The 13,121-nt window shown below is 31.0% G+C and overlaps 1 protein-coding gene across 1 annotated transcript in view; it reads left to right on the plus strand.

Annotated features, from left to right (window-relative positions):
• The first annotated feature begins 757 nt into the window (after positions 1-757).
• Positions 758-13,121, plus strand: part of Clk (circadian locomoter output cycles kaput protein Clock) — a 36,993-nt gene continuing 24,629 nt past the window's right edge. Inside the window, exon 1 of the mRNA XM_065503678.1 lies at positions 758-949. Coding sequence (XP_065359750.1) covers positions 912-949 — 38 coding nt within the window. The 5' untranslated portion in view covers positions 758-911. The remainder of the gene's footprint in view (positions 950-13,121) is intronic.

The raw sequence follows: 13,121 nt of genomic DNA on the forward strand, positions 1-13,121 counted from the left end.
TGGTACCAATTTCCCTGCTTTTTGAGGAAGCATGCTGCACGAAAACGTTTTGAAATTGCTGCTTGATTAGCTCCCAATGATTTTGCAAGCTCTTGTGGAGTTTTATAAAAATCTTAATGGAGTAACGCCTCTAATTCTTGCTCTTTAAACATTTTTGCCTGGTCGCGTCAAAATCTTCACTTCTGAACCTAGGGTGCATCGAAAATCGGAAAAGTGCTAAATAAGAGCCACCCTAATGCAACACTTTTTAGCAAAAAAAGAAAACACACACACTGACAGGATATTTGGTTGTATTTGTGTGCTTGCAGCAGTATTAGTAGTGGTGACTAACTGATTCATATTGAAATTATTGAATCCTTTATTAGAATCTTTGTTACACTTGTTGCATACAGACGCGTTCGATAAAAACCTAAATAATATTTGAAAGAAACAAAAATGTATTAAGAAATAATAATTGAAATAAAATTATAATTACAATAAAAGTTAAAAATAAATTACAATACAATACAATACAATACAATACAATACAATACAACAGATATAAATAATTATTTAATATTGTTCTAAAAATATCATACAAGTGTTTAATTTTGTTTTAGATATTTATCTAAATCATTGATTATTGCCTTCAAAAGTAACTAAAAATAAAATCATGATATTTGGCAATTGTGATTTGCAAAGATTTTTCAAAGTCAACATTACCTAATAAGGAAAAAATTATTAAAAAAATAAAATAAAAAAAATTACATGAAAATAATTTAAAAAAATTTAAAAAAAAGTGAAATTAAATTAAAAAATAAAATAAAATAAAATTATTTACCAAAACAAAAGGCCTAACTAAACAGCTGTTAATTGGATATCTGCTGCTTAACTGCAAATTGGATTTTAGCAATTTAAATATTTTTGAGAAAATGGAGGATGAAAATGACGATAGAGATGATACCAAAAGGTGAGTTATTAATTTAATTCAATTTCAAATAACTAAATAAATATGTTAAGCAATTTCCAACTAAAAATATTACACAATTATTATAACATCAGCTATCGTATACATACGTACACCATTTCCAATGGAATTTAAAATTTTGCAAGACTTTTAACTAATCGTATTACAGATTATCAATAATGTTAGCTTTATAATCAATAAAGTTAATTACTAGCAGTATGAACCGATTTAAAATCTATCAATTCTTAACATATATTTCTTGCATACAAATTCTTATTTACATAATCTTTTGGAAAATAAATAAATACTAAATTACCAAGTGGATTTTAAATTTAAAGTTTAAGAAGATACTATAAGATGTATTAAATTAAATTCGGAAGTGATGATGAACAAATTCCTTAATTGTTTGGGAAACATTAACCCACAAATTAACACTTTTAACTTAATACCTTTTAGCAGACTCCGTATTTTTATTGTGAGTGGTAAAATTTTTTTTGTGGTGCATTCTATTAGTGCCAAGTAAATCATTGTGGAGTCATGGTTGAAAAACTGGCGAATAAAGGTAAATGAGCTGAAAAGTAAACATGTTACGTTCGCTCTAAGGAGAGGAAATTGCCCACCTGTCACACTCAACAACGTTAATATACCGCAGTCTGATTATGTCACCTACCTTGGTATTCATCTAGATAGACGGCTTACTTGGCGCCGACACATAAAAACCAAGAGACTTCACATGAAGTTAAAAGCCTCTAGCTTTCATTGGTTAATCAGTGACCAATCAAAATTAAGCCTTGAATATAAAGTCATCCTGTATAAGACCGTTTTAAAACCAATTTGGACATATCGAATTCAATTATGGGTAATGGCTAGCAACACCAGTATTGATCTTATACAGAGGGCCCAATCTAAAATTCTTGGGACCATGACGGGCGCACCATGGTGACAACATCCACAGAGACTTAGAAGTGACATTGGTAAAGGAAGAGTTTAAGAAAGTCCATGAGAAATATATTGTAAAGCTGCGAAACCATCCCAATTCGCATGCAAGACAACTTGTGCAGATCCAAACCCGATCCAGGCTCCGTAGAGCAGATCTACCACCCCGCTAAGATGAGTGCCAGTTAACCTGAAGGCGCTCTTGTTGAAGAGAAAATAGTTTTAATTATAAGATTTAAATACTTATTGTAAGGTCGATAACAGACAGATTCATTTAATAAATAAATCGTTAAAAAAAAGTAAAGCATATTATCCATAAATTTGCCTATAGTAAAATCAGATTTCAAATATATTCAGCAGTTTTTACTCTATAGAAAATGTTGCTCATAATCAGTGGTTTCAGCAGAAATATTATTGGGAATTTCAAATATAAAATGATAAAAACTGTTTAAAGAGTTTAACATAATATATATAAGATATACATATTTGTTCTGAAATAACTATTCGTTATCATACACTCGTTCTACAGTGTATTCTGCTTACGTTATAGGCCAATGAAAAAATATTTCAGAAAATTCTTCATATCCAACCAGTAGTGTTTTAGGTCTTGTAGATCATTTATTTTTTTCGCATTTATTGAGATCTACAAATTTATGAAAAAATTGCCTAGTATTACAGTCAAGCGCTGTCACTTGACTTCTTTCTGCACTAAACACGGATCTTTCGGCTTTGCTTTACCATAGTAGAGTGCAGTATTTCATTTAATTAAACGATACATTTACCTTTATAAGTTAATAATCGACCAATAACTCCATTCTTGATTTTTTGTTGCTTGGATGGTTTTTGAAATAAACGATTGAATTATTTTGGGACAATTATTAATGTTCAATTAATTTTTTGAGGGGAACTAGGGACAAATGTTGCCCAATTTTTGGACATACTTCACAGTATAATTTCAAAGTACTCAGAACTAATTTGTGCAAAACGTTATAAGGATTGCCGCATCATTAAAATACTGTTCAAACAGTATTCTGTTCGGACATTTATATGGGGCTACTTGAAATCATGGACAGATATTGCCCATTTTCAATACCAAACAAACCTTATCTACAGAGAGTAGTTATGGACAATTTCAGTCATCTAGCTCCTATCATTTGGACCCTATCGCGTTTTCAACAGACAGACGGACGTACGAACAGACAAAATCAGTACAGCCCCCATCATTTATGATGGTGGTACAAAATCCTTTTAAAATCTCACAGAATCAAAGTGATTAAACGAAGCCTAATAAATACAAATACTTTAAATATTGTTTGTATAAAATTTCCTCAAAATCGGACACCGGAATCGGGGTCAAGTGTTTACGTAAAAATTATGCATTACCTAAGATAATAATGCATTTTCATTGTAGAACAAAATTTTAAAATATTGATTTTGAGCCATCAAGAGCATTTTCACTTGATGACTTGTTAATTGCAAAATTTAATCATTTGTCATTTAGACTCTAAACTTTAGAGAACCAACATGTGATTGTTGGAAAACTAATGCAAAAACAGTCACTGTTTAGTGCGTATTTTGAGCTGGAGTTATCAATGGGCTATACTTATCCAAAAATGAGGCTGACCAAGCCGTAGGTGTTCAATTATTGCATGGAACATTTCCTGGTAAATTCAGAATTATGGAATTCAGGAAGTTATTTACAAAATTTTAACTTTGTGGAGGACCTGCAAGGAACCGAAGAAAAACTTTGGATATCATTTGTCAGATTTGCTATTAATAACTTCTATGCTTTGAAGGGTATCTCTCATTTATTTTGACTTAGTTATTAACCATTATAGTCAAAAATGTCGCCATATGCGGGAAGTTTTTCTTTACTTCTTTAATTTGATATACAGTTCACTCGCGATAATATGAACATCCCAAAATATGAACACTTTTTAATTCCATAGGGTACTCTTAAATATGAACTTAGTGAACTAGCTGTTCATATTTCAAAGCTTTTTAAAATATGAACAGCTTATTTTTTTAACGTTTTTTAACGTATTTTATCAATCTACACAGAGTTGTAATCTAAATCAACAGGATAGTGGCTAAATTGTAATTCAACTGCTTAATAATTTTTGGACTTCCCTAGCTGTAAACAAAATTAGATGCCATTCGCAAATATGAACAATCTTGCAAAACTGAACTGGCCTGGTTTTAATTAGTTCATATTATCGCGGGTGCACTGTAAATGCAGCTGAGCACACCAATTGTTCACTGAAGCCTATGGTGAATGTGTTTCATCGGTTTCAATGTGCGAGAGATGGTTTGTGCGGTTCAGAAGTGGTAGCTTTGACACGGAAGTCAAAAATCACCCAGGACAGCCATAAAAAATTTAAAGACCAAGAATTGTAGGAATTACTCTATGAAGATTGTTGTTCAACGCAACAAGAGCTTGCAAAATCATTGGGAGCTACTCAATAAGCAATTTCAAAATGTTTGCAAGCGGCAAGATTCAATCAAAAGCTGGTAAATTGGGTACTATAAGAATTGAAGCTGAGATACCCTGCAAGAGCGATCGATGCCGAATGCTCTCTCTGGAAAACGCTTCTCTTCAGAACTGAGTATCAGAAATTGGCTTGATTCGTTCTTATCCTCAAAAGATGAGCAGTTCATTGCTGTTGAAATGTTCATATCCCAAGTGGAAATTGTGTTATAACAACAGTGCAACAAGTGATATTTTTTTATGAAAAAGTTATCTGAGTATGACACTATGACATTTTAGCACTTTTTTCTGCAACTCAGTAGCTTTCAGACTAACATGTCTTAATTGCTTTGAAAGCTTTTCGCTATGACGGACTAAAGTTTAAGCTTATACTGAAATATAGATAATTGTAGAAGAGATGTTAGTGAATGGATAAGAACCAACTCGTATTAAATTTAAAAAAATAAGTTTTTCCTTTAAGTTTTATTAGATAATCCATGTAGTCACAACCTAGGTTGTATGGTTGTTTCCATGTATTGTTGTATAAGACAAAACAGGTTTGCCTTACAACAATATAACAATACAACGTAGATTTTGAATTTTTAAGTTTTTTTAAGAATTATTAAGTGTTTTACTAAGGTTTGTTTGGTATTGAAAATGGACAATAGCATTTCATATAGCCCCCATACATATAGCCCCCATACAAATGCCCCCAGGAATGCTGTTTGAGTCGTCATAAATATGTTGGTTATGCGGCAATCCTGATAAAATATTGCACAAATTAGTTCTGAGTACTTTGAAATTATACTATAAAGTATGCCGAATATAAGGAAACATCGGTGCCTAGTCCCCATACAAGGAACTCCTCAGAAAATGACTTGAACACTCATAATTGTCTTATAATTATTAATATACTGATGAAAATGGTCATAAACAAGTTTCATATGAATCAATATCTTTCTACAATTTTCAGTGAGGATCTGGATTTTATTGTCAATAAATAAATTATATATAATGATATTATCATAAATTTCGACATAAGTAGTTTAAAGTTTTAAGAAATTAATCACGCTATCATATTGTTACGAAATTGTACTTGAATTCAAATATAACGATTTTAAGGGCTGATTTAAAAGTATTATAATGCTTTCAAATAACAGTGCTGTAATAGCAAACTGTATCATATCTGTGGGATGCGACCGTTAAAGAACATTGTAGAAAGTACACCACAGATGGCGTATGTATTAGTAAGATCTAGAATATTCGAATTTTGACAGTTAAAGAACAATCTAGAGTGCAGATGGCAGTGTTATAAATAGTGGCAGAGGTTGCAGTCGTGAGTGAGTTTATCAGAGACGCTTTTAGAATAAACATCAACTGAGTGTGCTGTGTTTTTCAAGTGAATTTGTGTACATTATAAAGTGTGTCTGTATTTCTGAGAATTTATAAACGTGTATAAAAAACATTGAGTGACTATTTAATTCTGTTGTTGTACAGTTTTAAATAAATAAAGAGTTGTTACAATTTTTAAACTACTAAACGGCTTTTATTTGCAATCAAAAGTATCCGGTTTATTTAAAGGAAATAAAACAACGTTTTGAAAAGGTTAAAACTTAACAATATTATGTAGAATTCGGACCATAACTGATTCCAAAAATACATATTTATGGATGATATATATTGGCTATATGACTTAAAGATGAGGGACTGTATATTTTTTTTTTAGCAAAAATCTTATCATTTGAAGAATGTCTTAAATTTAACAGTCAATGTGTATTTATTGTTAGATAAAGTCTTCGACAAATTACCAGGCATGTGGTGGTTAAATGTGAATGTTGGCATTGCATTACGTTTTTACGAGTGTTAATTCATTGACACTATAATTAATATTGATATTGATTTATTCTATGATATAATAAATTTTGCGTTAAAAACAATATGTACTTAAGTATTTGGTTTACTTTACGATTATAAAGAAATTTCGATAAATATATCAATTACAAATTAGTTTTGTGTAACCTGAGGATGTGCATTATAGATGTAAGAAGATTGAATGGATTTTTGATAATTTTGTTCCCAAAGATAGTCATAATATTGATAAAAATAAATGTAGGCTTTTAATTATATTTTTTCAATAAGATAAATGTAGTTTAATGTTAATGAAATTATTAACTGCAAATATATTTTATATATTAAAAATATAACATACATACATACAATATATATAGATATTACCGGATATGAATGCAAGTAGAGCTTACATTTATAATTAAAAGTTTCTAAAAATTTATGAAACAAAGTTTTAAAATTAGTACCAAGAATTAAAATATTTTGCAAATAAATCTGCAATCTGATCCGATATATATAAATAAAAAAATCATATGAGAAAAGCAATAATCGATTTGAAAATTCAGAAGATTTTGAATATTCTTATTTTTTTGGAGCATAAAAAAAATTATAAGTTTCTAACCTTGGATCTTCTGGTCCTGGCCATATTCAGTTAACACATATATTTTGTAGTCCATTGGCCATTTTAATTTCTATTCCTTTAAATATTCGTATCTTATGAAGCTGATGTTAGATTTGATTGATTTAAGATCCATTTGAATGCTAATTATTTCCTCTTTAGACTACATAATTTAAAAAAAAATATTTGTTTTTCTAAAAATTAATTCATGATGCAATTTTTAGATGAACTGTTCTCCCCATAAAATTTAATTTTTATTCAAATAATCTTAAAAAGTGTTAAATTGTTGAAGCTCCAAATTAAAATTTCTTGAGATGGGAAGTCAAAAAAATCCGACTCAGCTTCATAAGATATGATTATTTGATGAGACATAATACATCATTTTTTTTTTAATTTTTTACCAAATTTATAAAGTTATTTCGCAATTTTGAAGATATTTCGATCAAAGATGACACATCGCCTGAAGGACGAGCATATAGAAGCTGTTGACATATTGGGTGTATAACTTAAAAATGCATATCTTTTGAACGCGGTTTTTATTTATAAGAACTAATATGTCACTTTGATGGGTACATATCTGTCATTTATTCTCACTTAGTTATTGAACATTAGAGTGTAAACAACATAGTCTTTTTTGGCTTTGAAAATGTCGAATTTTGTACAAAGAATGCTGGAAGTTTTGCTTTACTTATTTAATTTGAAAAAAAGTTCAGCTGAAGCACACCGCACATTGGTATGAGAAAAAAAGAGGGAAATAAATCTGTAACTTCTAAACCGTTCGTCCGATTTAAATGAAATTTCACATGCGCAAAGGGGAAGTGTTTTCGAGTTTAAGCCAGAGGTCCGCAAAGTAGGACACCTCGGTTATGGTCAATTTTAAAAATGATCCAATTTCTTCGTTTGTGTTCCGATTTCAAAAAAATTACATATATACAATCTTCTCATCGAGCACTACATAACCCCGCCCCTGGTATGGATATTATAGCAAAAAAAAAACGAAAATATCCCATTTTTGGAATTTTTCAATACTTTTTTGGGAATTGCGGGATTCCTGATTACAAATTTCAAAATTTGTTTTTATTTTTCTATTTTCAATAAAATATTCATAAATACAAATTTTATTTTAATTTTAAAAATTTTTATCTATACAAAAACTCAATAAAAAGCATTTTTTGTCATATTTTTCACAAAAGTATTCCATGCATTTTTTAATTGTCAAAAGTTATATACATTATTGAAAAGTAGACAAAATCCTCTATCCGTTGATGTATAACATGTCTACATTATGTTTTTTACGAGGCAAATTAATTAGGGAAAACTTAACAACTCGCAGAGAATATACCTAACATAGAAATTCATAAAAGAGCATGTTGCCTACATAATAACATTTTTATGAATGTAAATAACAGTGCTAGGTAAATATATCAACGGATAGAGGATTTTGTCTACTTTTCAATAATATATATAACTTTTGACAATTAAAAAATGCATGGAATACTTTTCTGAAAAATATGACAAAAAATGCTTTTTATTGAGTTTTTGCATAGATACATATTTTTCACTAAGGGTTTAGAAGTTACAGATTTATTTCGCTCTTTTTTTTCTCATACCACTGTGCACCGATTGCACACCAAAGTTTATGGTGAATGTTTTCCATCGCTTTCAACGTGCAAGAGATGGTTTGAGCTGTTCAGAAGTGGTGATTTTGACACGGAAGACAAATATCGCCCAGACCAGCCAAAAAAATGGATACATTACGATAACCCGAAGCGTTAAAGATCGTACGTGAAGCTTGGAAAACTAGTAGAATTGACACCAAAGCCAAATATCCATTGTGCATAGGTAATTTTCTGTACCTGGTGGGACTAAAAGGGTCATATCTATTATTAGCTGCTGAACTCTGACTATTGGCAGAAAAACGCTTAAAATATGCGGTCAGACATGAATCCGTAATATTCATGACAACGCCCGGCCACATGGTAATTATTGCCTCACCCGCTTTTTAGTCCAGACCGTGCACAGTCCGACTACTATTTGTTTCGATCGATTGAAAACACTCCCTCTGTGATACACTTCACTTTGGAATAGAGTATCCTATATTGGCTGGATACATTCAGTTCTTTTGGTTCGAAAACCATATGTTGCCAGAAAGATGGGAAAAAATCTTGCTAACAATGTCCAATAATTTGAATAAATTTGTATTGTAAAAGCTAAAAAATTTAATAAATCTCATTCTAATTCAGAGCTTGATGAACTTTCATATTTAATTTTTTGCTTGGGCCAGCACTCAGGGGATGACCCCTACTCATGCTGTGAATTGTGTTGGATTTTTTATTATCTACTAAAAAAAAACATAAAAATAAAAGTAAATTTTTTCTGAAATTTGGGCGCCTCGAAAAAGATTTTTTTTGCCACGAAAATGTTTACAAGAAAATTTCAGGGTCAACAAAGCTAAAAAAGTTGTAGATAAAGCTATTATCTCCAAATGTTGTTATAATATCTTTAAACGTTAAAATTGTACATTAATTCAAATTTTATATTTTCGATCATGGAAAATCCCTATATTATAATTTTTAATTTCCGAAAAAATCATAAAATTATTTCATTTCACTTAACTGTCCTAAAAAAATAAATAAACCTTAATATCTCTTGAACTAAAAGAGATAACTTAAATATGTATGCATGATCTTCTAAATGGCTATTTATGTTCCAAATTTCAGCTTATTCGGATCATATTTGGATTTTTAGCGATTTTTTTAAAAAATGTAGCTAATTAAGCGAAAATATAATGTTTTCCAACTTTGATATCTTTGGTGACCCTAAATTCTAATTCTTAAATACCCTTTTTAAAAGGATTTTTTTTGATTTTCTTGAAAAAAGGGTAAAATTGAATTGATAGAGGGTTAAGATCTTCCACAAAATTTATCCTTATAAAATTAGACAATATAACTCTGATAATAAGGATTCTCCCAGACATTAAGTTACAACATCATCAAAATATTAAAACTTTGACCCAATCATGAAAAAACATGTAAGAGTACTATATTTGGCCGTGCCGAATCTTAAATACCCTCCACCTAAATATGATGGTATAACAACTGAAATAATATAGCAATTGTTAGAAAGACTAGTTTAGGTAGAAGAAATTTAATTTGAAATGTACAAAAAATTGTATCTAATTCAGCAACTTATAATTGAAATTCCTATTAAAACGTATGAAAATTAACAATTAGTTAATACGTTTGGATCAACAATTTTCCCTTTTAACCTCAAGTGAAGAAACAGAGTATAAAAAAGGGTATACAAATATATTAAGACAAATTTCAAAATATTTGGTTGTGGGACTTATTATGATGCGATGTGGCCAATTATGGACCAATATTCACAAAATTGCGTATTATGATTTTTGAATACAAATTACTGATTTGTGTACTATTTTGGTTTAATATATGGATGTTATAACTAGAGATGCTAATCGGGACTGATTTTTAAAAATCCCGGGGTTCGGGATTTGGTAAAGAATTCCGAAATCCCGACCCGGGGTTTCCGGATTTTCGGGAAATCTAAAATCCCGACAATTATAAGAAAGAAACGTACATAATTATGTCTTTACAATTGAAAGTAAATTTTTTATTTAGCAATTAATTTTTATTAGACACTAAAAAGCATAAAATACTCGCATAAGTACATTATATAAGAAGAAATAACAATAAAATATGTACATTAGGTCGGGTCGATTTGTATGGACGAACAAAACTTAAAAAATCGTATAGCAGAAACGCAATCTACGCAAAATTCTAAGAAATTATCCCCATGAAACCACATGTCTAAAATCAAATACTATCTTCCGCATTTCGTCTTTTATCCAATAAAAAAACTATTAAAAAATATATACTGAAATATCATTGGATAAAAGACGAAATGCGATAGGATTTGATTTGATTTTAGACCTATGGTTTCTTCTTAGAATTTTCCGTAGAATGCGTTTCTGCTATACGATTTTTCGTAAACTGGTGAAAAACCGTACTTTAGTATAAAAAAGTGTTTATTTTAAATAGCTTCTTAAGAATACTATTGCATCTATGGTTTCATCTGCCATTCTGGAACGAATTTTGTTTTCGACATACGCTGCTGCCGAAAAACATCTTTCACATTCCATCTTTCACAATGGTAAACCCGTTTGCAAATTGTTGGCATCACTGTTTTTATAAATGTCATAGCAAAAGGAAAAGGAATTTTTAAAACAAGAACTCATAAGAGCTTTACCGGTGAAACAATTAAGAAGTTATAATTTATAGTATTGCGTATTTAATAAGTAAATTTGAATTAATTAAATAAATAAATATACATATTTGAATTGATTTCTTATGTTGTTTCATTAAAACACAACATAATTGTGGCGACGAGGATTCCAATTGTAATTTTTCCCCGCGTTCTATTAAATAGTTTCACCGTCTCTTTTCAATTGAAATAAAAATCTGCGACAAATATTCAAGATGACGGACAAATGCCTTGAAACATTAACAAAGCTTTTGCAAAATCACGATACAATACTTCAACAGCTTTTGCAGAAAAACGAGGATAGAAACATAACCTCAAATACGGCATTTGATCTCTCAACGCAAATCACAGAATTTTGTTACGATGCAGATTCGGGAGTTTATTTTGAATCATGGTACAATAGATATGAGCAGCTTTTTAAAGAAGATGGCAAAAATCTTGATGACCCTACGAAAGTGAGACTTCTCCTGCGTAAAATTCATACGTCAAATTATGAAAAGTACTCCAACATAATTCTGCCAAAAATGACAAATGATTTTAGTTTTGAAGAAACTGTTAAAAAACTAACTGACCTATTTGGGCCAAAAAAATCATTGTTTCATCGCCGTTACGATTGTCTTCAGCTGGAGAAAAGCGACGCAGAAGATTTTACTACTTATGGAAGCAAAGTAAACAAACTTTGTGAAGGTTTTGAATTGTCTAAAATATCAACGGATGAGTTCAAAAGCTTAATTTTTATCCTTGGATTGAGGTCATCACGCGATAAAGAAATTCGCACACGTCTTTTGTCAAAACTAAACGACGGCACACTCAACGGAATTGACAAACTTATAGCCGAGTGTCAAATGCTCATAAATCTTAAGTCAGATGCTAATTTAGTTGAGAAAGCCAGCACATCAAAGGCCGCTGTAAATTCTGTAAAACAGTCTCGTGTCAAAAATCATCCAATAAGCTCACATCAAGAACAAGCTGGAAGTGGTAAATCTCCTAGCAAATCATCAAGCACTCCACGTACACCATGTTGGGCATGTGGCGGAATGCATTATATGAAAAATTGTCAATACAAAAATCACAAGTGTAGGCAATGCGCACGAGTTGGACACAAGGAAGGTTATTGTGGCTGTTTCCCCAACAAGCAGCCAAATAAGATAAGTACTTTTTCTAAATTCAATCGTGATAAAGCTTCTGTCAATGAAATTTTTGTTAATAGCGTAGGTGATATGCAAACAAAGCGCAAATTCATTACATTACGCTTAAATGGTGTTGATGTAACTCTGCAGATCGACTGCGGCTCAGATATTACAATCATATCGAAATCGATTTGGGAGCATATTGGCAAGCCTAATTTAACAAAGCCCACATCCACAGCACATAACGCTGACAGGCGTCGTCTTAACATATACGGACAATTTATGTGTGATATTTGTTTTCAAAATGTCGTTAAAACCGGAATATGTTATGTCGCTGATGACATAAATCTTCTCGGAATAGATTTCATGGAAAAATTTAATCTGTGGGACGTTCCTCTTCGAGAAGTTTGCAATCACATAACAGAAGATCACATATCAAAAAACTCAGTAGTTTCACAGTTCCAGAAACTATTTGATGGAAGTTTAGGACTTTGTACCAAAACAAAAGTTAAGCTTCATCTCAAGCAAAATGTTAAACCCGTTTTCAGGCCAAAACGACCAGTCGCTTATGCAGTTTTGCCCCTAGTAGACGAAGAGTTGCAGAGACTGCAAAGTTTAGGAATTATTTCCCCCGTTGAATATTCTGACTGGGCGGCACCTATTGTCGTTATAAAAAAGAAGGAGGGCAACGTCAGAATCTGTGCAGATTACTCAACAGGTTTAAATGATGCACTCCAACCAAACCAATTCCCACTCCCACTGCCTGAAGACATATTTGCAAAAATCGGAAATGGTAAAATTTTCAGTCATATAGACCTTTCCGACGCATTTTTACAAGTCGGAGTTGAAGAAGATTCATGTAAGATGCTCACTATCAACACGCATCGTGGTCTT

Source organism: Calliphora vicina, chromosome 3, assembly GCF_958450345.1.
Source record: "Calliphora vicina chromosome 3, idCalVici1.1, whole genome shotgun sequence".
Lineage (NCBI taxonomy): Eukaryota > Metazoa > Arthropoda > Insecta > Diptera > Calliphoridae > Calliphora > Calliphora vicina.